Source organism: Zerene cesonia, chromosome Z (genome assembly GCF_012273895.1).
Source record: "Zerene cesonia ecotype Mississippi chromosome Z, Zerene_cesonia_1.1, whole genome shotgun sequence".
Classification (NCBI taxonomy): Eukaryota; Metazoa; Arthropoda; class Insecta; order Lepidoptera; family Pieridae; genus Zerene; species Zerene cesonia.
The window spans coordinates 3155695-3183258 of record NC_052122.1 but is presented as its reverse complement, the minus strand read 5'-3'; the positions used below and the strand labels follow the sequence as shown (position 1 = coordinate 3183258).

At 33.9% G+C, this 27564-nt stretch overlaps 4 protein-coding genes across 5 annotated transcripts; 3 read left to right on the top strand and 1 right to left on the bottom strand.

Annotated features, from left to right (window-relative positions):
- Positions 1-606: 606 nt before the first annotated feature.
- Positions 607-12636, bottom strand: LOC119835747 (GRB2-associated-binding protein 1). 2 transcript variants are annotated; one of them, XM_038360729.1, is made up of 11 exons: positions 12430-12636; positions 12131-12259; positions 11279-11483; positions 7389-7498; positions 6853-7054; positions 6177-6335; positions 5984-6087; positions 5675-5782; positions 4960-5076; positions 4520-4630; positions 607-3682 (listed from the first exon to the last, which is right to left on the bottom strand). In XM_038360729.1, the coding sequence occupies exons 1-11, from the start codon at positions 12511-12513 to the stop codon at positions 3536-3538; spliced, it is 1476 nt and encodes a 491-aa protein (XP_038216657.1). In that variant the 5' UTR covers positions 12514-12636; the 3' UTR covers positions 607-3535. The 2 variants fall into 2 exon arrangements, with proteins under 2 accessions (XP_038216657.1, XP_038216658.1); XM_038360730.1 differs by lacking the exons at positions 6853-7054; positions 7389-7498 and having other exon boundaries at positions 12430-12633.
- Positions 12637-14084: 1448 nt separating this feature from the next.
- Positions 14085-17411, top strand: LOC119835774. Its single transcript, XM_038360759.1, has 6 exons — positions 14085-14155; positions 14241-14378; positions 14495-14643; positions 15141-15247; positions 16270-16427; positions 17315-17411. The coding sequence occupies exons 1-6, from the start codon at positions 14085-14087 to the stop codon at positions 17409-17411; spliced, it is 720 nt and encodes a 239-aa protein (XP_038216687.1).
- Positions 17412-19251: 1840 nt separating this feature from the next.
- Positions 19252-23280, top strand: LOC119835727. Its single transcript, XM_038360708.1, has 5 exons — positions 19252-19969; positions 20050-20181; positions 20369-20851; positions 21130-21316; positions 21939-23280. Exons 1-5 carry the CDS (start codon positions 19252-19254, stop codon positions 23278-23280), a joined length of 2862 nt encoding a protein of 953 aa, XP_038216636.1.
- Positions 23281-25175: 1895 nt separating this feature from the next.
- LOC119835726 lies at positions 25176-27477 on the top strand. Its single transcript, XM_038360707.1, has 2 exons — positions 25176-25343; positions 27307-27477. The coding sequence occupies exons 1-2, from the start codon at positions 25176-25178 to the stop codon at positions 27475-27477; spliced, it is 339 nt and encodes a 112-aa protein (XP_038216635.1).
- The last annotated feature ends 87 nt before the right edge of the window (positions 27478-27564 follow it).

Here is a 27564-nt window from a genome sequence, read left to right as displayed (position 1 = left end):
AATTAAAATAAAAAAGTTAACTATACTATATATTGATGTGTATATTTCAAAAATTAAATAAAGATCATTTAAGACTGACTTATTATCAGACCAAAGCTTCTAAAGTTATTTGCTTTAGAAACCTAATTCATGACTAAATTGTCACCCCCAACAAGGAAGTAGATTCGCGATTTACAGGATTAAAATATGTATAGAGCAATTCCTTCATGGACGAGTTTAACACCGATGTCGACAGCAGTTGACAGCTGTCGCACCTTCAACGTGTTAAAACAAAAACCTTATAAAATATATAATTTTAAGTTTCCCTAATACCGAACGGTAATTCATACTATGGAAAATATATTTCCTTAACATTATTTTTCGTTTAAGTATTCGTTCAAACAATTCATTTGGCTATTTTCATGACGCAAGAATAGTTCCAACAATGATATCGTTTTGTAAAACAGTGAGGAAGTAGTGCAATTCGATGTTTACGAAAAAATGCGTCACAAGAAGCGACAGGTCCAAAGTTCAACTCTGACGTTGTGGAAACAAAGCAATTCCTTTGACTCCAAAGTTTAACATCCAATACAGTTTGGTCTAGTGATTGCGCAACGAAAATTGCCAAATAAACGATTTTAGCTAAATAGCTATAACTGCTTGGCGATGATTGATATAACTATTAAATTTTCAATGAGCGCGGACCCCCCTGTGCAGCAACGACATTGAATTGTATTTAAATTCTCACTATATTCCTTTAATATCTCACTAAGTCAAGGCACAAACAAGCCAATCCCTTTATTATCCACGCATATTATATTTAATCTGTAGTATCAAAACTTTTGGTCTTAAAAAGTATCTCCCCCACGTGTGGGCAAACCCGGCCTACTTCTATTATCGAATCAGAAGAATATATTTTTATCGCTACGTAATCTGATATACAGGGTCTATTATTTTTCCTATATATATTGTAACATTTATAAAAATATACTTTTCTCCGTATTCAACAAAACCAGGTCCAACAACTAACTATGCCATATAAATTTTTTACAAGATCTTACTGAAGACGGCATCAACGAAATTACATTAATATTATATTTATATTATAAACTAGAAGAAATATATATTCATGTAAAGCTCAAAACTATTGTTATTAGAAAATTTATAAACGACTCTCACTATTTAACAACACTGTTTCGATTATGTTCTAGATGTTCGTAGAACAATCTATTCTATAACATGTCTATACCCTGAATAATAATGTTCCACACAATGTCGTTCCTACACGCCTGTGGGGCCAGCTCATATATTCCCTGTAAACAGGTGGGAATATAAAGGCCTTGTATCTCACTAAATTTTTACAAATACTTATTAAAACTCTCACTGTTGTGTTAAAAATTTACCTATGATTGAAGTCTTAAAATTTAATAAAATTTTACATATTAAAAACTTATTGTATAACAATTCCTTCATTGTGCGATAGATCCTACAGTAAATATGAACTTAACATAGTATTAATATAACAATGTAAAAATACAGTCCTATGATCAAAAAGTATGTGAATGATTCGAAAGAAACATTACATAACCAACATATTAGTATATATAATACATTTCGTGTAAAGGAGTAATGATCATAAAGTTTTAAAATGGTATAATACTAGAACAATGTAAATCTCACTATTTTTTTTTAAATATCTACTAATTAGATATTTAGATTAGTCTATATAAGCCGAGATTGGTTATTCCAAAATATATTTAAGTCTGAGGATGTGTGATTAGAGTTTACCACATTTTTCTAAAAGCTTTAGGGGTTTTGTTTCTTTTATAATTTTTCACAATTAAAGTATGTTTCGTGAAAGAGGTTCCATTTTTACTAAATTTCATACGCATTTTAAATAAGAGAATCCAATAATTAATTTAGTTCAAGTTGTAAGTGCCGTAAAGTAGCCCGGTGTGAAAAAAATATATTGTTTCAGGAAAACATAATAGTAAACGATGTACAGATGTCCAAATTAAAAATTAATTTTTGCTTTACCTGTGAAAATGCCAAATTATGATCACACATTTTGACATTTTCACAGATATGAAAAATAATTAAAACCTATCAAGATTAATTCGAAAAATGAGAAACATTATAAAGTATCGATTTCATAATTAATTTAGTGCTGTATTGTAACACCAGGCTATTTAATTCTATTTCCGGATGCCAAAAATGAGATGACAATAAATCTATAACAATTGTTGAGTTATACATTTTGGTATAAACAGTCAACGCGTGTTTTTCAACGACAAATATAATATTTTACGTCAGAATGAAAAGAATTGTAGGTGAAATTTTGTGCGCATTTGAATTTTGTAAATGTTATCAAAAATGACAAACAATCGAGGGCAAGGATTCTCAAATTGAAAACGCGAATTTATATTAAATTTCACATCTATAGCATTCTACTACTTAAAGCTTCATCTCTAATTTGGGGTTTTATTGTAATAATAAATTCGTTATGTCCAACCGCAAGACGAAAATCATATTAAAAACCACCAGGGGAATTTAGTTAGGAATGACGTTTGGTACACACTAACGCTCTTGTCTTACGACTTTGTCTCGACTTTTTTGTCGCACGTGAAGTGTTATCTTTAAACGTTCTCGTTCTAAGACTTGTGCGCAATTATTACCGTGTATACACACACCTTTATAAGAATGCGTAAGGGACTATTAAGCGAGAAACGCAAAGGTGAGTTGATTTGATAAATGCGATTGCAAATTACTTAAAGCCTTCACATTTGTGAAAGAACTATTTACCCTTTCATTTGAACTATAAACAAAATTTTAGTATTATATTAAGATCAAAACTGTATTCCCCATACTCGCAGAATTGCGTTACTGCCTATATACATTTCAGATTATAGTTCATACTTATTGCATACATTGAGCCAAGAACAATAGGGCGATGCGCTCAAGTACTTATACAGCTTAAGGATATAAGAGATGTTAAACAAACAAAAATAGACATAATCACTTTTGAAAAGCAAAAAAAAGAAGTTTATGTTGGACATAAAAAAAAATTTAAAATCCATTTATATATAGGTATAAAATACCTGAAAATTTTGATGACATATAAAATATATATCACAATAATGTGTGATGCAATGAATAAGAGCGTGAAAACTTATAACATCACATATAATAAACTATAACCTACATCTTAATATATCCTATACTTATAAAGCTATATGCATAATGATAAAAATGATGAAATTATGATTTTGATTGATAACAAACCAAACCTATACAAAATGCAATTAAAAATACATAAAATGTAACATAAATAATGAAGTATATAACCATTGTAACGCGCAAAGGAAAACACTTATTGAATACTCGAAGGTAACAGGTACGTTTATAACTAAACTTACGCTAAAATGTCCACTATATCTCAAATCGTCCGAATCACTGGTAGCAATACACAGTATACGAAAGAGTATACAGTTTAATGTATGAATAAATCGTTTTTATTAATACATTTCTTGTATACTTTCGCGTATATCGGGTTTAATCATTGCTGCACGCTTCGGGAAGCTTCTGCGTCCTGGCGGGTGATGTTGAATGCTTCCGTCTTAACGAAATCTACTGTTTTGTAGTCTGCGCGCGATTCGGCAGAGAAGGACTTTGCGTGGTGCACGCGGCGAACGCCATCTTGATTCTGTTATCAGAAAAAGCACATTGAAAATGCTATAGTTTTTAGGTGTCCACTTAAATAAATCACTTCCATATTATAACACAATCGGTGAACTAGTACGGAGGTAAGTCTAAGAAATTATTTGTTATGTATCTAAAGATATGTAACTTGAAATGCATTTACAATTTTATATAATAAATAAATAAATAAGAAATAATAATTTACTTTAATGGAAACTCTATTTACTTATGCAAGCATCCGAAAAGTGCAAATAAAGAATGGGAGATATTTTTACCTTTTATACAAGATTTTGTGACCGCCTTGTAGATAAAAGCTATTTATTCAAATAAGTATCTTGTGTGCGAGCGTTTAATGTGAAATTCAGGATTTCACATAATCGGATACTAGCAATCAACCCGACTTCGCTCGTGGTACAAATTAAGCCAATAGCTTGATCCCTGTCAGATTTTTTAAATAGGTTCAGTAGTTCTAGCGACTAGCGTGTTCAAACAAACTCTTTAAATTTATATTATTAGTATGGATACAATATAAATGATGTCGTATATTTTTTGATACGGACAGACCATTGACGATATAGATAGAGCAAGCAAGTTATCAAGTCTTAGCCCATTATCAGTTGGTTAGAAATAGAGAAAAGAGCGCAGAGCACAATTTGTCCTGTGTCGCTTGTACGCATGCGTATGCGCAGTACGCAAAAAAGGCGCATGTCGATACGATCTTTTAATTTCTCACTATCAGTACAGTACTTTGGGCGTGTATGTCACTGAATTCCACTTGAAGGGCTGGAGTGATTTTAATGATTTTTTTTTGTGTGTTTGAAATAAATATTTTTTACTATACCTTAGTCGGACTCTTGGGGCTACTAAGATCAAGATCTAAATATTGCAGTACATCAGAGGCTCTGCGAGGTGGAGCGCGGCTCGTTGACGGCTGTGGGGGTAGCTGGAAGACCTGGAAACATAAGTACGTTGTTTTAATACTTGTTCACTTATAACATTACAATAAATAAATATATTCAAATATAAAAAGCATTTATATGGCCGTACGCCCGTACATAGTAAGTTTGAAAGCAATTATAAAAAAGAGATATGCTATAGCGTAATAATAAATTTAAAGCAATATTATAATTATTAGTGAAAGCAATTGCCGAATCGATTTTATAGTATTTATTTTTCATTATACTTTTAATCAATCCCCCCCCCCTTAATTTGTCTTAATAGCTATAAATCTATTTTTAATAGCTTTTTTTTCCTTCAAAATATATTCCATAATATAATTACCTGGCCCACTTGATTCACGTGGCCTACGCTAGTGCTCGGCTGTACCGAGATGCGCGGCTTGAGAGCGCGGTCTACGATCGGCGGCAGAGAGGTCAAGTTGCAGTACTGCTGGAGCGACTGAAACGTTGGGAGGCGCTAGAGAGAACTATACGAGATCTGTGCTTTACTTCAACGCACTTCCGGCCACGTGACGCATCATGTGTGCCACAGATATCATAGATAACAAAAACAAATATCAATTTCTTTGTGCATGACAAATAATTGCGCTTTTCACAAGTCTTATTGACTCTAGATTCTTATAGTCTTTAGCCAACGAATGTGCTAATTAATTGTATTGTTGAAAAGTGTAAATAAATAAGATCTTACCTAACATTTTTTTAATTTTTTATTATATTTTTTCGTTTCGTTTTATTTGCATTCAATATGGATTGACATTGTGACCGTTATATTGACATGGCCTCATGGAATAAAACTTGTATTTTGCCTCAAATTTTTACATATGAAATGCTTAAATTAAAATATCATAACGCTTTCTAAGAAAAATCTGTCATATTTTCTGTCAACGGATGAGCCTCTGAAATATCCTTATTTTTGTATAATATATACTTATTATACTAGCTATATAATATTCTATAACTTTCTACCACATACGAGGCGACACGCGGCCTTTGTCAAAAAAAAATTAAAACAAGGCGGTATTCACGGGGTGTCTTACATTTGATAGGCAACACTCCTCTTCGTCTTCAGTTCTCGGTCGGTAAGGCACCGACTGGGTAGCGGCATGGGACACGGGACGGGCCGGGCGCATCCATGGGAACGGTTGCTGAAACGTATGTATGTTGTTAAATTTGAAATCGAGAAAGGGTTAAAAAAACGACATTTTTTTTTTTTTTTTTGTATAAAAATCTATTTATTCCATGCGATATTGAGTTAACTTTTGTCTCTTCTTTAATTTTTTAGAGTTATACTTGATAATTTTTTCATATTATTCAATGGAGATAGCTAATTTATACAAGATACTAACAGATCGATCAAATTCCGGCTCTTGAAGCCTCGGTCCTTGGAAAGACTCTCGATGCTCCCTGTTGAGGCCGATAGTCTTCGGCGGTCTGGGCGGTACGGGTGGTCCTAGAAAAGTATAATCAGTAAAAAAAAATTCTTCCTTGAAAAAAATTTAAAAAGATTGAATGATAAATAGATATTAATTAAGGATATACCTTCCTCAGTGACTTCTAGCCTCCTCGGGACGCCGAGCGGATTCCTCTCCGTCTGATTGGAGCTGGTTGAAGGGTTATTCCCGCTAGTAGAGGCCCTGATGGCATACACCCGGTCCTGAGGCCCCGGCCGTACGTAAGACCGCGCGAGCGACCAACTCTCTGGAAACCCAATAGCGTTCCAATTGAAATTGAAATTTAAAACGACGGTCTAACATTAATTAAAAAGGCGAATGCTATTGAAAATAAATAGTCACCTTTACATTCGATTATAATTGCTCGTGGTCAACTAATTTATGAAGCACTTTGAAGCAAAGGTAAAGAAATCTAAAATTCTTCCTAATCAATTAATTATTATATTACAATTAAACTTTATTTTTAATCCAGCTTGATCTATTTTTCAATTGAATATTGTAAACCTTTCTAAAATGCGCAAGGGCCAGATTCAGGTCTCCGCGGATTGAAGTATAAGAAGCGAGAGACGGAACCGCGCGGGGACCAATGGCGTCCTTTAAAATAATTGACAGCTTCGATCCATGATAGCGCATGCGCAATGACAATGTTTCCGCCATTTTGTGCGCGCCGCCATTTTGTGAGCCCATTTTTAACAGTATGATCGCGAGCAATTAAAATTCAGCAAAGGGACCTACAGGCCTAATAACCGGACTCTAATACATACCTATATTAGATTGACTAGCATTAAGCGATTTGCATTCCTCATCACTTAAATTAGACTCGTTTTCAGAAAAATCAACGTTATTAACGCGAATTTGAGGGTGGCTAAGGTATATTTGTTGACTTTTTTCAGAAACAGCGTCGAAGGAAGACTTCGATCCAATAATAATATTATTGGGATCGAAGGTGAAGGTTCTTTGGGAATCCTAAAAGCAAAATCAAAATAAATACTACAAGGGTAAAAAATAAACAAAATGAGCAAAAAAGCACTAATTACACACAGCAGTATCGCAAGCACTAATAAAGCAATCGTTGTAGTAGTTACGGGGTTTCATTTTTCCAAAACAGCAGAAATGTGTTATCACAACGATAAAGCTCAAAAGTACGAAAAATATATTCGCCATTGTTGATTTATGAAAAAATTAATATTATTTTATTTCTTACACTTTCAATAAAAATTTCGCAAGCAATGCCTTGAGCTTCATCGCATCATAGAAACACAAGCAAAAAATAAAAGACATTGCATGAAAAGTCTAATACCGGCGCTCGGACTCCTGTAATGCACTCAGATATCGGTATATAAGGTCCGGTACCTTCCGCGAATTCGTACTGATCATTCATAACCGTCATTGTGCTGTTTTGATATGTACCTATAAACAAAACTCGTTTTGTCTTAATTGCATAGTATTTGGATACATTTCGTCACTTGCAATCAACTATTGCGAGAGAAATACTTCGCGCTTGCACTTTTACGCGTGTCTCAATGTCATGGCGCAATAGGGAGGCTTAGTCGCGGAAGGTAGACATCTCCCACGTCCCACCCCCTCATCCAGGCAGCTCGCGCCGCGCAGCTAGGAGGGGTGGGGTGGGGTTGAATCCTCTACATCTCCATCCGTCCATCCCACACATTTCCCGATATTTCATCCCAAAATGACTGCGTAGTCCCCACATTTAAATACATTTTCTGCCACAATATGTTTTAACATCGAAGACAAATAATAAAATAAAAACGCAGTACAGAGAACACATCAATAGGCAATGCGATATCCCATACACAACGCACATTGAGTTAAAAATACACAAACATATAATGCGCACTGGAAAAATTGGCAATAGGGTAAGGAGACACACAAGAAGAAAACAACAATTCCTGAACTATTCAACTTACCTTACTTTTTCTTCAAAACTGCATGAACTTCACCCGAACCATGAACTGATTTATATTTATTTGAAAAAAATCCGGTCTGTCTGTAAGACTGGCCGGCTAAGAGTCCGAGTACTTAATGAAGTATCGCGAATTATATCAGTTAACGATAAATATTTAAGTAATTTGGAAACACACCATTAAAAAATATTGATTTTAGAACAAAGGGAGAATTTAAACTGGTTTAAAGTCCGAACACGTCTACCTAGCTCGAGTACCGGAGAGCGAATGATTTATCTAGGCAGGGTCTAGATGCGCATGTTGTCTGAGCCTAGACAGGGTGGCTGGAGGGTGGGACCTAGGTAGGTTCCCGGGGGTACAACACCTAGCTGCTAGAATTACAGGGGGGCTTCGAGATTGTTCCTGAACATGCGCATTTCGTTGCATTCTCCCCGCATCCGTATGTACCTTTGCCGATATTTCATACGACGCCATTGCTTTATAGGGGGGTGGGTGTAGCAAATACATACACGGGTTGAACATTTCCGATACTGAATCGATAAAAACTAAAAAATGGCTGACAATGCTCTTTTAACAGATGAATTATTAGGCTGCTACAGGTGCTTTGCAAGACCAAATACACTGATATCACCAAAATTAGTATAATAGTAAAATTAGTTTGCAACCTTGTACGGAATTTTTCGATCTATTTAATTTTTAGTTTTATAGCATTTTAATGCTTTATAAATGAGATTTTTTAAAGAATAGAGAAAAATCGATCACGAGGCGAGATTCATTCTTTTCAAAAGACGCGGGTTCGAATCTTCCTGATCGATATTTTTATTCTTAAAAAAAATTCTCATACTCTCGATCTAGTGAATCGAAATTAAAAATACTAATTAATTTTTATATAGGGTGTAACCGGGAGAAGCGACTATTTTTATTAAAGAAAGAAATTAAAGAAATTTCAGTGTACTATGCCAAGATTATCTATTGTGGTATACAAACCAACACAAACACAAAAAGTCGCTACGCACCCAAACAAACGTTGCTACAACAATGTCTCGCCCCATGCAACACGTGTTTCTTTGATCATTCGAAATTTATTTACTAGCGTTTGAACTTTAAAAGTGGTGTTACGTTTAGTGCAATCAAAATTAACACCTACTACATAGACTAGATAGGAAAAATTGTTTTGGATATTACAATATGCATCGTTATCTAAACATAAAACAAATGAGAGATTTAGATTTATCTGTTTGTGCGCTCTGTAACTAACATATACATACAATTATCAAAACACACAAGAAAACGTTACATGCATCCCTCATTCTAAACTAGTAATACTAAATACGTCTTTTTGTTAATTACCAACAGAATCTTTTGGAACAAAAAAACATTTTCTTTTAAACTAAATTCATAAAACACCTTTCAAGTTCCATATTACTTGCAACTCTTAAGCATAGTTGTTTATTTTCCTGTATTTTGTTAGAAGCATATCATGAATATAAAAAAAAAATAGTGAAACAAAATAAGATGCACAAAAAACAACATAAAAAATGTATACAATTTCGCGATTGAAAAGACATACTTCTTTTTTACTACAGTCATCTGTTAATTTAAAATTTTCCCATTTGATCATAAATATATAGCTATATAATGATAGAATCAACTAAATTATCACGAAATACCGAGCATAGGTAATGAAATTATGTGATTCCAACCATGTAAATTCTCGTAAAATTATCGTAAATATACTGACCGATACTTAATAAGTATATTAAGTTTCAATTATTTAAATGTCATTTTAGTGGATCAAGCTAGGACACAAGTCTTAGAAAAAATCCGTCTTTGGAATATCGCTGGTTTACTTTTTATTTATGAGAAGTAGAAACTACCCTCATTTTATTGTTATTTTAGATTGTTTCTTTTATTAGGCGTACTTATAACGCTAAGTGAGTAAATATGATGTAAAAAAAATGTATTACTCTGTCACTTACAGAGTAATACATTTTTTTTTACATCATATTTACTCACTTAGCGTTGAAATGTAACCTTTAGAGAAATAAATGTCTTTAACCGTAAAATCAAATCGAAAGGAGTCGGCTTCATACTAAGATTATTATTGTATTCATGTTAAAAATCTACTGTCCAAAAAAAACAGATTAACGAGTATTTATAAAACTCCTAATATGAATGGAAAAAATCTATTAAAATTGTCTTGATACTATCGCAATCGCATAGCATAAACAAGTTGCAATTTTATTGAATGCCTAGCTGCGCCCCGAGGTTTCACACGTTTAACTCCGTGTCCCGTAGGAATATCGGAATAAAAAGTTGCCTATATGTTATTCTAGTTGTTCAGCTATCTACGTACCAAATTTCATTGCAATCGGTTCAGTAGTTTTTGCGTGAAAGAGCAACAAACACATACATATCCTTACAAACTTTCGCATTTATAATATTACTAGCTGCGCCCCGCGGTTTCACCCGCGTAAGTCCGTATCCCGTAGGAATATCGGGATAAAAAATAGATGTTAGCCGATTCTCAGACCTACCCAGTATGCTTACCAAATTTCAGAGGAATCGGTCAAGCCGTTTCGGAGGAGTATGGCAACGAAAACTGTGACACGAGAATTTTATATATATAGATTAGTTTAGTAGGAAGGATAGGATGTGTAATTGCACAGCTAATAAATATACATAATAATATAAAAAGGAGTAGCGGTTTCCGCAAATTCAATACATTGTTTCATCCAGTACCAAAAAGCAGTTTCCAAAAATAGCTCCCTATTTCAAATGCATACAAAATACAGGAAAATATATTTGTAAATAAACACTATATAAGGTTAAGACCATTGCATAGCATGCTTTTAGAATAATCAAAAGCAATAGTTTTTCCACATTGATATAGATTAGAAAATACCCACATACAAACAGCATTTTACTACGATAACAAAAATTGGGGTATAAACTGGAAAAACAAACAGGAAAATGTATACTAAGAATCTACATATTTCTATTTCATATTTTAATCATAAACTGTGAAATACTTGTTTGGAGATGTTTATTATAGCAGGAGATATCAATTGTATGATATTTGATTGCGGATTTCATTTTCCTACATATAACATTAATCAATAGCAAGTATCTAGCGTTTGCCCACCATTTTGTAAGAAATATTTAGTCGATATTTACTCGTAGATAGTTAAACTCCATTGCTAGAAAGTAAAAAAAAATATAATAGAATGCATAAATACAATAAGGAATGGATACTGATACATACTTTTCTTGACTTCCGCTGGCGGTCTGCATGTTGGCCGGAGCCCGCACACTCTGCAAATAGCATCTACCCACTTCTCCATCTCGCTCTCACAATCTGCCTCCATGTGGAAGGTTCGCGTGTGTGTTTGGAGAGAAAACACGCAGCCACGCATCCTCGGATTCAGAATGCCATTGCCGCTGCGAGACATATGCAAACCTGCATCCACCTATGACAAACAAAACAAAATTGTTGTAATAAAAATAATTTAATCATTTGTTTATGAAACTAATCTCAGTAACTAGTAAACTGATTAAAAACATTAATTCAGTATTATAATATGCTTTATATAACAACATGTATGATAACACCACTCCATCAAAATATATTTACATAGTTATTACCAACATAGATATATTCCTACCTCTTGACAAGCTGAGGTAATGTTTATTTTAATTTCATATCGAATCTGCCCTATCTATTTTTGTAGCACAATGCATTTAAATTTGAATAGAGAAGTTTCCTGACTAGGGTCATCAGGTCACCCAACATCGCAATTTTGAAGTGAAAAACAAATTCTGAATATAAATGAAGTTAATCTCATAGCAATCTCTAAGTTCCATATAATACAATTTTGTTACATGTATGAATGCTATAATGGGGTGATCCATTTGTAGCTAAGTATAGTTCAAAACTACAAGTCCTATGACAATTGTAAAACACATAAGAATTAAATCCTAGGCTGTTTTAAGTACTGTCCAACAACCTTATCACAAAACCAATTCAATCAAATTTAGAAAAACTCAAACTTTAAAGATTTGTTTTCAGACAGTCCTGTACTATTGCAACTTAAACATAAGGAATAGTCATAAATACCTGTTCACAGAGATCGAGATTTATGGAGCCTTTGATACGTCTGCGGTTTCGATCAGAAAAGTATTCCAGGTAATATTGGCCTGGAAGTTCACCCGATTGCCGCAAGATAAACCACCTTCTTCGCCATTTCTAAATAACAAAACACATTCTTATCAACCACGCTACATAACGAATATTTCATTGTTTTAAGGCGACTTAATGCAGTTTTTAAGTATTCGATAGTCTAATTGCTACAATAAAATTTCTCGAAAATACCACAATTTTTCGCTAAGTTAAAACAAAAATTGTTGTTTACTTACAGTTTTGAAAATCCTCCTTGAAGGCGGCGATTTTGTGAGCCAGCCCTCAAGCACTATATATTTAGCCAGTGGATCGTTCGACATTTTAAGTTTTAATCCACAATAATGAGTCACAACAAAATTTGTTTAGATGCACCATTTACTCATACAAGCTCTGCTTTTACAACAGTGAACTGCGAAGTGAGAACGGCTCGCTGTGAATGACAGGACTACTCGAATACACGAGTTTGCCACATCAGAAAATTTTGCAGATTGGCACAGTTATCACGATTCTGCGCCATGCGCCTTCTGTATCTATATAATATAATATTAAAATGCTTATTTCTATATTTAATATACCTATTTTTATAACAACAAAATTCTAATAGAAAATATTAATGATACACAATATGATAATTCGAATTTTTAAATAATAACACTACGTTTATATTTCATTTGTTGACTTAAATGTTATTTTATAATATTTATTTATGGATGTAATTCTAAAAATTATATTATACTAGTATAACAATCCTTCAATCAATGCATTTAATTTCGTTGAGGTTCATTTTTGCTAGGTGCTGTTTCTTCATGCAAAATTAAAAGATAAGTGTTTCAAGCTATAAATTCAACTTCGTTCATATTACGTAATCTTCAATTTTATTACGATTTTTATCATTATAATTACGATTACCACTGTTACCATATACCTATAGGGCAACACATGAATGAAATACATAAACTGAAAATACAACCATTTCGGCGCATTCCAGTGCATTACATTTTGTCTTAACTTTTAACTTGGTTTTAACCAAAAGTGAGAAAATTCATGGTTTTAAACTAACAATAAAAAATGGTTTTGGTTTTCGTGCAAGAATTTATGTATTGCACATATTAATATTTATTCGCAGAAAACCTTTCTTAACATCAGAATTTTTTCATTGCATAATAAAAAAAATTACTGTGCATGATAATGTCATGTTGGTACATATGTACAATTTATGTAAAAGGTTAAGCCAAATAAAAAATTATACTCAGATTAGCTAGCAAGATACTTACAATACGGCAAATATCTCTATTAATCCCTACTAATTAATACTATAAATGTGAAAGTACAAGTCTGTCTCTTTACCCTAAGTGGTTTAGACGTTAAGAACTACAGTCTCTGTCTTTTCGCTCTGTCTAAAACTGAATTGATTTCATTGGAATTTGGTACAGTTATATTTTGAGACTCATGGGAGGAGAAAGATAAGTTTTTATTACAGAAATCCCACAGGAACGGGAACTATGGGAAGTATAACTCTGTAAGAGTTAGAAACAAATAACTCTGTAAGAGTTATAAACAAATCCCTTTCCTTTAACCACACAAGTGAAGCCGGGGATAGCTACTTATAATACAAGTATAGCCTTGTGAATGTTATTTAACCTTTTTATGAATATAATGAACCTGAACCAAAAGCAATAACCATCTGTCAAAGAAACAATAAAATAGAAATTTGTTGTGCACAATCGCGATATTATTGCCCTATAATCAATATAATAATTATTATTGAATATTACTTACCTACAATTGGCCTAGAAAGTAACTTAAAATCACTGAGGATTGAAATAAAATTAATAAGTATAAGTTACAATTATAACTCGACCAGTACAAAAAATAAAATAAATCAAAGAAAATGGAAAATACGCATCATCCCTTGTATCCTCAAAGCAACGTTTCAAAATTTAGTGGCTATGAGCCTGACAAGTAAAAATATATATCCACTTAAATATTACATCTCAAAAATATATCCATAGAACATGAAAGCAAATAACAGAAATGTTTATTACAGATACGCTATTGATGAAATCTCTCTCACTGTGAAAACAAATGAATGTTTGACCCCAGGCAGACCTCCGACCCTAACTCAAAACACTGTGGGGAAATTTCTTCAACCATTAACAAGAGCTTTGGTGGAAGTACCTCCTAGGTAGGAAGGCTTATAAAATGATAAGGGGTGCAAATATAAAAATAACACTATTTCATGACACTCATCGACTTGAAAATACTATAACTTATTGCTAGCTTATTTCTCTTTTTACGCAGACCGACTATAGACGAATTACCAGACGCAGTAATAGATAGAATGGTACAAATGGATAAAGCATTCTGGGTTGATAAGCCTGGTGACAATGCGTATACACTCCACGATGCGTACTACAATTATGGGATGACTACTGAGAAAGTGTTACCTCGTATGTACCATTACATAAATAATACATACACAACAAATTACTACGAACGTTCTATTTTATCTATTAAAATTACATACGAAGTTTGCTGTATACCATAATAGTGATTGAATACCATGAGAATGATTTCACTATGATACAGTGGCAACAAAATCCATACCTAATACCTTTTTTGAATATCTCGTCAGACGAGAATGATGAATTACTGCCTTCATTAGGCCCATAATCAATAATTTGCACATTAGAATACAACAATTTACTTTATGAGTACCTGATGATAATGTATAGGTGTTTGTGTTATTAGAAATCATTGCTGTAATTGTATGGGCAGGCGCAGCATTATCGCACATTAATATGATTATTATACAGGTTTATTTTTTTTTTCATAATAATTAAATTGGTGGTTAATTGAAGTACTTTAATAATGAACTTTGAGAACTCACCACACAACTTTTAGTTGCGTTTTTCGATTATATTTTGAAGTTAGATATTTTCAAAAGCGCACCAGGATGTCTTCCCTCGGTCGTATCAATTCGACTTGGATTGCGTCAAGTACCGGCGACTGCATGCATGTGACAATTTCAAACCGACTGAGGAGGCGTTGAAGGTTATTGTTCCGTTTCAGTTTATATCAAATTTAAATAACAAATATGGTTTTTACTTGCACGGATGCGTTGGTTTATTTCAGGCTACCTACGTCACGAAAAACGATAATATACACTTAACTTTTAACAGTTGCAAGTCAAAATGAATTACTAATGCCTTTCATTTATGATACGTCTTACACTATTATTTTTATGTAGTTAATAGCATACCCGGCCACGCGTTGCTGTGGCTGAGTAATAATTAAAAATATTAAGATTATAAATTATTTGGCTAATTAATCGAAATAAAAACTATCCTATATCTTTTCAAATTACACAAAAAATGTCAAATTTCATCAAAATCGGTTGAGTTGGTGAAGAGTTCATTGGGAACATACATCATGACACTGGATTTTTATATATTAAGATAATATTAGAATGCAGCACCTGGAATATTTTTCTGTATAATTATGACATTTATTACGATTAGCTATGTAAGTAGGTACTTCTACATATCGCCAATTACTATTATCGTCTATCAACTATGCCGGCTTATGGATTGGAAAACATGAATAAATAAAAAAAAATATTGTTATTGTTTATTTATTTATTTATTTATTTATTTATTTATTTATTTATTTTTATTTATTTTAACACTTTTATTACACATTAATTATAGAAATAAGAAAAAAGAAAAAGAAAATATAAACAATAGTTAAAGATAAGGTATAACGGGGCGGCCTTATCACTTTAGAGTGATTTCTTCCAGGCAACCCCTTAGGTAAAGGATAAATATTAGGTGTTCAAAGGGAGGCAGAATAACATTTACTGTATGTAAAAAAGAATATATAAAATAAAATATAGGTGTATTATAAAATACATATAAAAAATACAAAAAAAAATAAAATTGTTGTAATTCCTATAGATGACATTATTACTGTTTATTTTCTAAACCATGGGCGAAGCCACCGATTAGAGTTACTTGAAAATAAATCCTAAATATCTTTGTAACTACCCTGCCGGATATTAAGAAATATTTTTACAGAAATATACCTCGTGTCGTGATTGTCATCATGTCAAGATGTCGGATTTGATGGGGTCAAAATCGACGTTTGAACAAGATACGGGGCAGAAGCGCTGGAGGCAGTACCCTGATGTTAAGGCTACCTTATCTCCTCAGCAAATACGTGAAATGATGAAAGAGTGAAGTATTTACTGATACAAATTGACTATGTAAATTAGTGAAACATAACATAACTTTTTGCAGTGTATCTTTAAAAGTGCTTAATCGATTTTAATGAAACTTGTACCTACTGCTGAATAAGTGGAACTGTGTTGTGCTGTTTGAGTATTCTTGCGTTGTAATAGCTACTTTAACCAGTTACACGATTTCATGTAATATTATGAGTTAAAACAATTTTTTATTTTGTATGCGTAATTTTAAACTGACTTCACAAAATGAGGAGGTTTCTTGATTCAACCATAAGTATTATACCTATACTTTTTCTTTGTGTCCGCGGATGAATTCGTCTTTTATGATCGCATCCCAGAGAATTTTAAAACATTGGGCGACTACTGCGTTTATTAATTTTTCATTAAATATGTAATATTTACACTGTTTCAACTATTATATGTATTAGGTATAGAAATTAAAAACTTTTTAACGGATTTTAAACGCGATTTATTCATTATATTATTAACCCGACGTTTCGAACACTTTACAGCGAGCGTGGTCACGGGGAGACTTGAGATGTTATATGTCGCGAATAAATCGCGTTTAAAATCCGTTAAAAAGTTTTTAATTTCTAAATGTGTAATACTCGCGTAAAATCAAACACAAGAAAATACTATGTATTAGGTATATAATATGAACGACAAATTTTTAAACGAAATAATTTATATATTTTGTTTTGATGTAGTTGGCAGATAAGTTGGTGTTTGCTTGATGGTAAGCGATCTACCTCTCTATTCTTATACAAGTGGATTGCTAACTGTAAAGGATAGCAGGGAGAGAAAGGATTACATAGCCCAAACATGTTTGACTTCCATATAATATTATACCCATTGATTGTAATATATTGTGTTTGCAGAGTTGGTCGTCCATTTCAGAACGAGGCATGTAACTGGTATTATACAAACTACCCTCCAGTTAAATATAATTGTATAATGCGAAAATTTTCTAAATAAACGGTGAAATTATAATATTTAAATTATTTGTGTACTATCTTATAATATAAACGATTATTTTTTTATGTCTTTCTATTTATTATATATGACTTTCCACCCGCGGCATCGCTCGCGTGGACTACAGAGTTTATTTGACTTCGTGGATTTTGAAACAGGGTGCATTACTTTTTTTGGGACTAATGCTAAATTATTGACAAAGGCTACTCATGTAATTACGTATTCGCGAATTATTTCTTCTATTTGCTGGTTATATATAATATGGATAGTCTTTGTTGTAAGGATGTTAGTACCCAAATTGTTTTAAATAATATGAACGTAATATTGGTCTATCACCACATATCAAAAATATCAAACTGAAAAAAATACTTACCATTTATTTGGGGTCTATAAAACATCCATATAGCAATAAAGACTCTTTAAAAAGATAATGTACAGGAAGTGTCTAGTTACTATTTGCGATTATTGCTGACAATTTATTTTTTACATAATGAAAAGAATCGGAACCGATGTGTTTTGTCACGCGATCCACTTACACATACCGTGTTGTTTATAAATAATGAGGTTGTCGACCTTTCAGGTAACCTGTGGAATTTACATCTAACTCATTGCATATTAATAAAAATGCACCGCCCTCCAGAGTCAACGTGAATACGTTTACGCTAAAAAAAAATCTTAGTTATGTTATGAGCTTTAAAAATTTTATATCACGTTCAATGCCAATATCCCAGGTATAACAACGCTTCACCTTTGAACGTTGTAAAGGTCACAGTCAACCTCGGCAATAAATCAATGCAAAATTGGGCTCATGCGCTTTATGCAGTGACGCCAAACGGTTGCATAATGCATCTCTTTCACTCAGGGAGGCGGGCGGTGGGCGGTGGGCTGTGGGTGGTGGGAGATGTTCAGATTATATTATATTATTGCCTCACCTGCACCACCGGATATGTTCGTTTATCGATACTAGGCAGTTGACATGCGCTGATTTAATGTCGCATTGCAGATATCTGATGCAGCTGCGCCGTACCAAGGTTACAGGACAACGGAGTGGGTGTTGCCGTTCTAGAAATTTCCACGGGGGATGCATTGTTTCGATATTGATCTTGCACTCCGATGGAAATGTACCACGCTCCCTTTGTTTGTTGTCAATGTCAATTACAATATGCTTTTAATGTCGACGCTATTCAATCTTGACCTTCGTGTAATATGGAACATATTAGAGAGACCTTTATTGTCGTATTTATTCCATTGTTCTATTCCATTGTTTCCTTTTGTTACGAACATAAATTCATAATGGACTCAATAGATAATTTTACACACAAGTTAACAAGGAATAAATTCATTTACTAGAATTTAATTGAAAAGAAAACTATCCTTGATTAATTTCGTTTATACGCGTGACTATAAGTATAATTCACTATGCTAGCCTAGTCTAGCTTGCTCGTATACAGAGTATAAGTAAGGAAAATATTCAACACGGGCGATTCTACTCAGGATAATAATGAGATGAGGTAAAATGTATTGTCACCGATCATTGATAGGTGTACAAAGTTTGAAAAAAATCTGTTTGTTTTAAGTGGGACAGTATCGAGTCTCAAGGAGTTATAGTATTATACTATCTGTGGTACAAATATACAGGTGAAGTTTATAAATGCGTGTTAAAAATGATCGCGGATTGAGAATAAACAAAAACTTCTTCGTCCTCTTTAAGAAATTCAAAAAGAAATAACTATTGACGTGTTCATTCTTTTGTTAATCCAGATACATCAAAATTGTGAAATGTAAATATTTTAAAAATTAAAAATACTTTAAAAATAATTCTCCCATCCCTTTATTATTAACAATGGCGAAACAGGATGATAGTCTTTTCCTTCTGGAGGTCCTAATCGATAAAATTGTTTTTGTTAAAAGCCCATGCTTTTCGGACAAAGACTTTAGGACGTGCGTTAACGTAGAATGTAATGCTGTAGAGCCACTGGAAATATGTGACGACGATCCAAATGTTGGTATTGCAAAAAGTGGTGGTCCCTTTGTGAAGCCTTTTAATACTGGTAAATCGTGCCTTTTTTCGCTCAAAGAGGGTGACATTAATGCAGCTATGAGCAAATTTCCAGTTAAGGTTTCTGTGTATAAATCTCTGCCATGTGGCTGTTTACCTACAAAAATTATCATGGGCGAATGCACAATAGACATGACAAAAGAATTCGTTGAAGCAAGAAACAACTTTTTAGCGGATCCAACCAGTGTAAGCTATCAAGCACTGAAAGACGCGTTTAGGTTTGTAGGACCGGATGGAGAAGAAACCGGTGAAATAGTAATGTTTTTAAGGATATCATGTTTTGGAAAACTTATCATCACAACATTCCAAGGATCTGGAGGTCCTCCCAATTTAGGTGGAAAGACGAGAGGTAGTTCAGGCGTAGTTGATCGTTCATGTACACCGAAAAAAGATTACCAAACAACGGATGATCCTTGTGTTTGCGGCGCTGCTCGAGGTCACGGAGGTGCAGGAGGGTCTGGTGGACACACATGCACGGGTGGCGGTGCAGTTTGTCCTCCGGGTATTATATTGTCATAACTTTGCATACTTTCATATTTTATGCATTAGATATTAAAAATGTGTACTCAATAAATGTTGCAGCTCGAGATCCATATAATAGCATGCCATGTGAAGATCCAGATGATCCTTGCTATTGCTCTGGACCGAAACCTGCAGAAAAGCAAAAAATGCTATGCCGCAATACTGATCAATACTGCTTACATATTCCAAAAGGTGAGACATTTGCGCTTAAGATTATTTTGTACTTGTATCATATTTTATCTCTTAAAGAATTAATTAAAATAAAAATAAACAAAATTTTCTCCACGAAAGAATCTGAGAGATAATATTTATGTCTGAAGTAGACAAATATAGTTTTTATATGTTATGTTTAGAAGAACGAATATTTGTTAATGACCAGGTCGCAGTAAACAATTTGAGGAAATAGGCACAACTCTGGGTGGAAATGAACTTAAGATAAAAGTTCCCGCTAGCGCATCAATAATCAAGAAGATAAGTCAAACGCATTGTGCAATGCAAAGTCCGTATACAAAGAACTCAGATGGTGGTCCATGCGAACCACCGTGTGGTAAAAACCAGATAAGCTTAGCGCTTCCAAGCGAAGATGTATGTTGTCATGGAGCGAGACCTGCTGACACCCAATTTACTTGCACCACAGAAGGATGCCTGCAGGCAAGTAAGCATGGTCAACAAGCAGCCATGGCCCGGGGTGACAATAAACAAGAATTGCCTAATAAAGATGTATTTGTTCTCAAAGTTGCTAAAACTGCTCTTCAAGGTGATAGAAAATGTAAACTAGAATTGGAACTGGTTACTCCAAAAGCTGCAGATAAAAAGCCGCCAATCGTGAAGCAAAACACGCGAATACAATCTGATCTTGACTGTGAATGCTGCGTGAGAAGACTAAAGAAACAAAAGAACAAAAAGAAACGCTGATTTATAAAAAATATCGTCTTGTTTTGCTATTTTCACTGTCTAACAGCTTATACTGATTTTTGAAGCTATAATTGATATCTTTATAGGCACGTTTAACTTTTATCTTATCATAAAAAATTTAAAAAATACTGTTTTTTTAATAAAATGTCATTAGTATTACGATCTTAATGCAATTATATTTAAATGTAGGTTCTTTAGTTTGACGAATATATACACATGATTCAGATTGCTGCCCGACGGGAAATAAAGTGGTTTTCCAAGTACCTACAGACTCTTGTGGAAATGGTCATAAGCAGCGAGCACACTTTAATTTCACATCAGACGGAGTTGGAGATTTAGCTAGAGATGAACCAGGGCAATTAATGCCTACAACTTCTGAAAATTATCCTGGGGTTGTATACGACTTTCCTAAGCAAGTCATTAAAATTCGAATTGGGAAAGTAATAGAGATGCCTGGGCGAAAGTCAAAATTGGAATATCAATTTATAACCCCCGTAGAAACGCATCAAAAAATTGTGCCAGTTAGAGACACTCGCACAGCACAATGTGTACCCACATGTCCTGATTGTTGTAGACGACATTAACAGTTACAATTACTACTACTAATTCCCTTTTTTTATTACTTGTATTATTTATTTTTGTTAACATTTTGTTACAATCTATTGTTTAATAAATTCTGTGTCGTACAATTTTGTTCTTATTTGATAAATATTGTCATCACACAGTTATTACATGCCAAAAAATAAAATTTCGTAAATTACCGTAGGTGTCCTGTCGAGCTTGCTGTTTTGTCAAGAACTTACTGAAGTACAAAATAATAAGCCTAAAATGAAAACCAAGGAAGAACTTTACTTTATTGAATATATTAACCGAACACTGATGGAAAATAACTTCGCTTTACCCACGTACGAAGTTGGGATCATTAATATTAATACTTTGAAAAAATGTGTTGACAATATGAAATTATTTCACGACAAGCGGTTTGATTCAATACATCCAGAGTTTATAAATTACTGCTATACGCCGTCCTCAAGCACAGTTTATCCCGACTCCTCTGTTAGTGGCCTTCGAAATAATTCATCAGAATCCAAGAGCATATTCGGTGAAAAGGAAACAATTGTTTACATGACTCTTTTTAACGATTTCTGCCGCCATAAATGTTCAGGAACACAAGCTACAGCGTCAGTCAATAAATGCTTTCAAGTTTGTAGCAGTAATTCAATAGACACACGTTCCGATTATTGTTCTTCGTGTAACACAGCCACGTCACACCAAGAAAGCAGTAGATGCATAACAGATGACGTTCATTATTCCGAAGTATACTTTTTCGGCAGGAAAAAAGAACCAGCTGATAAGAAAGGGGTGGGAGGAAAAAATTCAAAAACAAAACTATGCAAAACAGGCCAACCACCTTCAGGAGCCAGTAGAAGTACGGACGCAAAAAGTCGACCAAAGCCCAAAACAAACACTCAATCACAGACAAAAAGATCTAGAGGTGCTACGACATCGACTGGCACTGCGAAATCGGTATCAATCAAAGATGATAAACCTGAAAAACCTTGCCCTGCTTTAGCATCTTCTAAAGGTGAAATGATGGCTACCGTGTCACACATTAAGATTGGCCCTAAAGAGCCCTGTCCAGTTCATGGGAACGACCCATGTCAAGGTCCAAAATGTATACTAGCAGCGTCCGGAGAAGATCAGGCACCAGTGAAAGTAACTACGGCTACAAATGCGCGAAGAGGTGTTTTCGAATTGGTTATTCGTAAAATTACTGGAGCACCCTTAGCTAGGAACGAATTAATGTTAGAATGGACACCACCACCATGTCGTCCACCTCCATGTTCCTCACCGTGCCCCATACCATGCGCTTTTCCAACACCATGCCGACCTTCAAAGTGCAAACTGATCGTTTGTAAGCCTTCGCCATGCAGACCTAAATGTTGTAAGAAGAAACCATGCGGGCAGCCATGTCTACCATGTAAAAAATGCTGCAAAACAAGCTGTTGTGGAAACCCTTGCCCACCACCGAGCTGCCCAACTTGCTCAGGCTGTACGCCATTCCCACCACCCCCATGTAAAAAGCCTTGCAGCCCTCCGTGCTGTAAATCTCCATGCAGGAGTTCGCCATGCTTACGCCCATGTCCAGTCGGCCGTAAGCGACCACGGAGGTGTAAAAGTCAACCAAAAATAAGGACACACAAAAAACGTACATCACCTTGTAATAATCGTTCCAAAACATGTCCAGTGGTTAAATGCCGAAGTGTGCCAGGTTGCTGTGGGCCGCCACTACCATGCCCACCTAGAAAATGTTGCTCTGTGTCTCCTTGCAAGCCTGCCAAATGCTGCAGGAGCAATTGCTCCACTTGCTGCTAATTTTATATGACAGAAAAGATAGAAACTATAATACCATACAACTGTTACGATTGTATCCGTACTCAATATATACGAATACGACAATGTTCAGATTTTTATTTCATAAAATCTAATTTTTTATTTCAGATATAATGGCATAGCTCGACATGACATTGTCTTAAGATCAAATTATATAAAAAATAATAATTTTTGTTCCTTTAATTACTTACAGTAGTGCCCTTTGCTGGGTAATAATTTTCACCAGATTTTACAGCATTTAAAGCATCAATATCAACGTAATTTTCTGCAGCTTTATTTTTTATTATGTAGCATTGTTTGCATCGATATTACTTACATATTTTAAATGATATTGAAACAACTACTATTATCGAGATAATTCATCTTAAATTTGCATTGATGTTATTACGATTTCTCTGTATAGGTATCATGAATTTACTCCTAATAAAATATAATCTCCCAATAATAATCGCATAAAGAGCACAAACTGCTACTGACCCAATTATCATATCATCGATCAGCCGTGTCATTGACTTATTACAACAAAATAAAGTACCTATATAATTTTATAAATTTGAACTTATGCGCATAAGAGACAACATAGGTATTTGAAATCGTATATTTTATAATAAAAATCAATTGCTAGGTAACTGTTTTAATTGTGTAAAAAACAAGTTATATTGTTACAGTTTTACTGACCGTTTATACATAAAAATAAGAAAGTTAATATTGTACATACGCTTCACACTCCCTTTTTGAATTCGAATATTTATTTTCATGAGGTGAGTATAAATTTTAAATTATAGGGTAAGGAATGCAATCAATTTGTTTAAAAACCGTATATATTGAGATTCACCTATCTATTTATTATATATTTTTTTTTGTTCAAGGTCCCTATAAATGGAAGTTTGGTGCTCTCTTAAAAACAATATTATAACTGAATTCTTGTTGCTAATGACATAGTAATTGCTATAATTATTTTCAATTAACAATAGTTACTTAATTTAATAATTAGATTCTATGTACGTATTAGTATTATTTCTGCAGAAAAATCAATAATTTATCGCTGTTAAAAAAGTAATTATTTCGATTGAAACCTATGTTCAAGGTACAGACAGTATTGTACCCAAAACAATATTTTCTTGTTTTCAAGTGGCTAATATTTGGAAGTTTTATATATTTATTAAAGGTCAGAGAATGAGTTACGTCAGTTTTACGAATTAATTATTTAATTATATGATCAATACATACATACACATTGAAAAGATATATGTAGCAATATGAGTAAATACAATGTATCTTATATAGGGAAGCAAAAATAATTAAGAAGAAACTATTAAATATTATCTACACTAATATTATAAAGAGGAATAATTTGTTTGTTTGTTTGTTTGTAATGGATAAAATCAAAAACTACTGGACCGATTTTAAAAATTCTTTCACCATTAGAAAGCTGCAACTTCGCTGAGTGACATAGGCTATATATGTAACCCGAGCAAAGCCGGGGCGAACAGCTAGTATATGATAATGTTATATGATCACATAGACACATATTGTGACTGCGGTCTAAAACTATCACTACTCCATACTACATACCATACTTATTCCAGCTAATAAAAAATCCAAATTAGACTCGTTTTTTTTTTTAATTTTTCCACATTATTATGATCTGATATTACGACTAATTTTAGCTCCATCGCAGTATATGAGCCAACAAATCTGATAATGAATAGCAAGCATTATATTTCGCAACTAAAATATCAAAACCCATCCTTGACAAATTAAAAATTAAACCACAATTCCATTTGGCGATATGTCAAGATGAAAGAACGCAAGCGACCGAACAAAATTAATTAATACAACAAGCAATTCAGGAATTCAAATTTGATAGTGTTATAATGGGAACTAAGGCGGATACAAAGGGGACGCAGGTGACGGGTAAACCAAAAGCTGAGACGAAATCTGGGCCGTGTCCTTGGCTTTGTAACTTAGTACCATCCAATGTTCCGGGACCCGGAGCTGCTCAAGCTGTACTGCACCCGAAAAAAGACGTATTCGTACTGAAAGTAAGTCGCTTTATAGTTTTTTATGGGCCAATTGCGCCAATCTTTATATAACATATCTTCTGAAAGTTTTCTGTCCATCGTTCATTATCATAATCCGTTTTGTTTGTGGAATAATATTAAAAGATAAAAGTATAATATGCATAACGATGAGACTTCTTGCTTGTGTATCGGAATTGCATTCCTCCAGAGTGAAACTAAAGAACCACTTTTTTTTTATGTTACAGTCGGCAATGGAGCTGGTGGGACGCCTGATGGTAAGCGCTACCACCGCCCATGAACATTTGTAGAGGCATAAGGTCCTTTGCACACCTTACGCCTCTACAAATGGATTGCCGACTTTTTGGGAAGGGATTGAGAAAGGATTGGCGATAGGAAAAAATGAAAGGACTGGGAAGGGTAAGGAAAAGGATATGGGCCTCCGGCTCCCCCACTCACCGAACGAAACACAGCAGAATGCTATTTCACGCCGGTCTTCTGTGGGGGTGTGGTACTTCCCCGGTGCGAGCTGGCCCAATTCGTGCCGAAGTGTGCTCGACTACCACATACTAAATTTCCACATACTTGTGTGTAATTTCATATTCAAAAGAATAATAGCGTTGTATTGTCATATATTTTATTTTAAAATCGTTTTTGGCCGCTGTAAGCACCAATGGAAAAGTTACATATAGCTATTTATGATTATATTGAAGTTGTTGATTTTAAATATGATCTCTGTGTGGTAAGATTTTTGTTCCATGTGTTTTGTTACATTGGGATGATCTTAATATCTTAATAAGTCTTCCAGGTTAAATCAATATTATTGTAACTTTGTAATTGCAGGCTGGAGCCCATCCATGTCTAATTATAAATCTCACCCCTACTCACTTCTTTGTGCGTGAAATAATATTGCTATTTCTTTTTAAAACATAATTCAATATTGATTGCAAATAATTATAGACTGCTGAATATATAGAATAATTTACTGTCCTGCTGGTGAAGGTGTTTAAATATGGTTTCAGTAATAATCAAGGCTAACTAACGACCTTAACCTTCCACATAATATTATCAGTGTAGATTAATCTCACATGACTGCCTCGTTGGTGTGATTAGCATATTCGACTTAAGGCCGACAGTTACGTGGCATCTATATGTGCCGAGAGGTTCAATGTTCGATTCCCGGTCGGATTAATTTTTTATGACAATGTAAAAATGCGCAAAGTAAGGTTATTAAGGTTCGTCCCAGCTTCTCCCGTGATACATAATATATAGCCAATGTGATTCGTTGAAGTAGCATTTTCCTAATAGTGAAAGAGTGTTTGAAATCAATCCCGTAGTGTAGTTTTTGTGTGAAAACATTACAATTATATCTACATACGAAGCAAAAACTATTTGCTTTTTTATATTATTAGTATAGAAAACTAGAGTTTTATAAATCATAAAATATATCATTGTTATCGAAAGGCAATTTTGATCTAATGTAATATAGAATTTGAATTGTATAAGGAATATACTTACTATACTCACAAAAGTAACTGAAATGGTGTATTATCCTGGGGATAGACATAAATCAACGCGACGTTTTGTGGATACAGATCTACGAGAGGATCAATCACTCCATACGTTATTGTTTTATTACTTAAAAGGTCTAGACAGAGTTTCTATGCAAACTCATGATCGGCGTGTTTCGTTTCTTTCCTCAGGAATCATTCTGCCAGTTGGCATCGTTTTATAATATTTATATTTTACTTTACAGACAACCTCAAAAACAAAGAAAAAACAATACTGTCCAATTTCTAAGAATTGGAATTTCTATCACATTCAGTTTTCCCATGTTTTTACAATCTTGATAAATTCAAAGCAAATGTGAATAGATATTTTCTATGTAAATATACTACAATTAATGACGCGTTGTCATTTCCGATCAGGTGAAACGGCGGCCAAATGTTTACTTTAACTACACATAAATAAAAAAATATATTTAAAGGTGGCGAAAGTGGGGCCAAACGGAGATCGTCGCGTGAAAATGGAGTTAGAACTGGTAACACCAAAGGGACCTGAAAAGAAGCCCCTCTGCCGCATCGACACGAGGGAAACGCAGTGTGAGTCTGAACCTCCGCCCTGCTGTTGCGTGAAACCTAAAAAAAAGAAGAAATAGGGCGGGCATAACAGCTTAACTCTAAATATTCGGCGAAGACATAACAAACAACAATTTATAAAAATAAACCTTTTAACTGCGTGTATT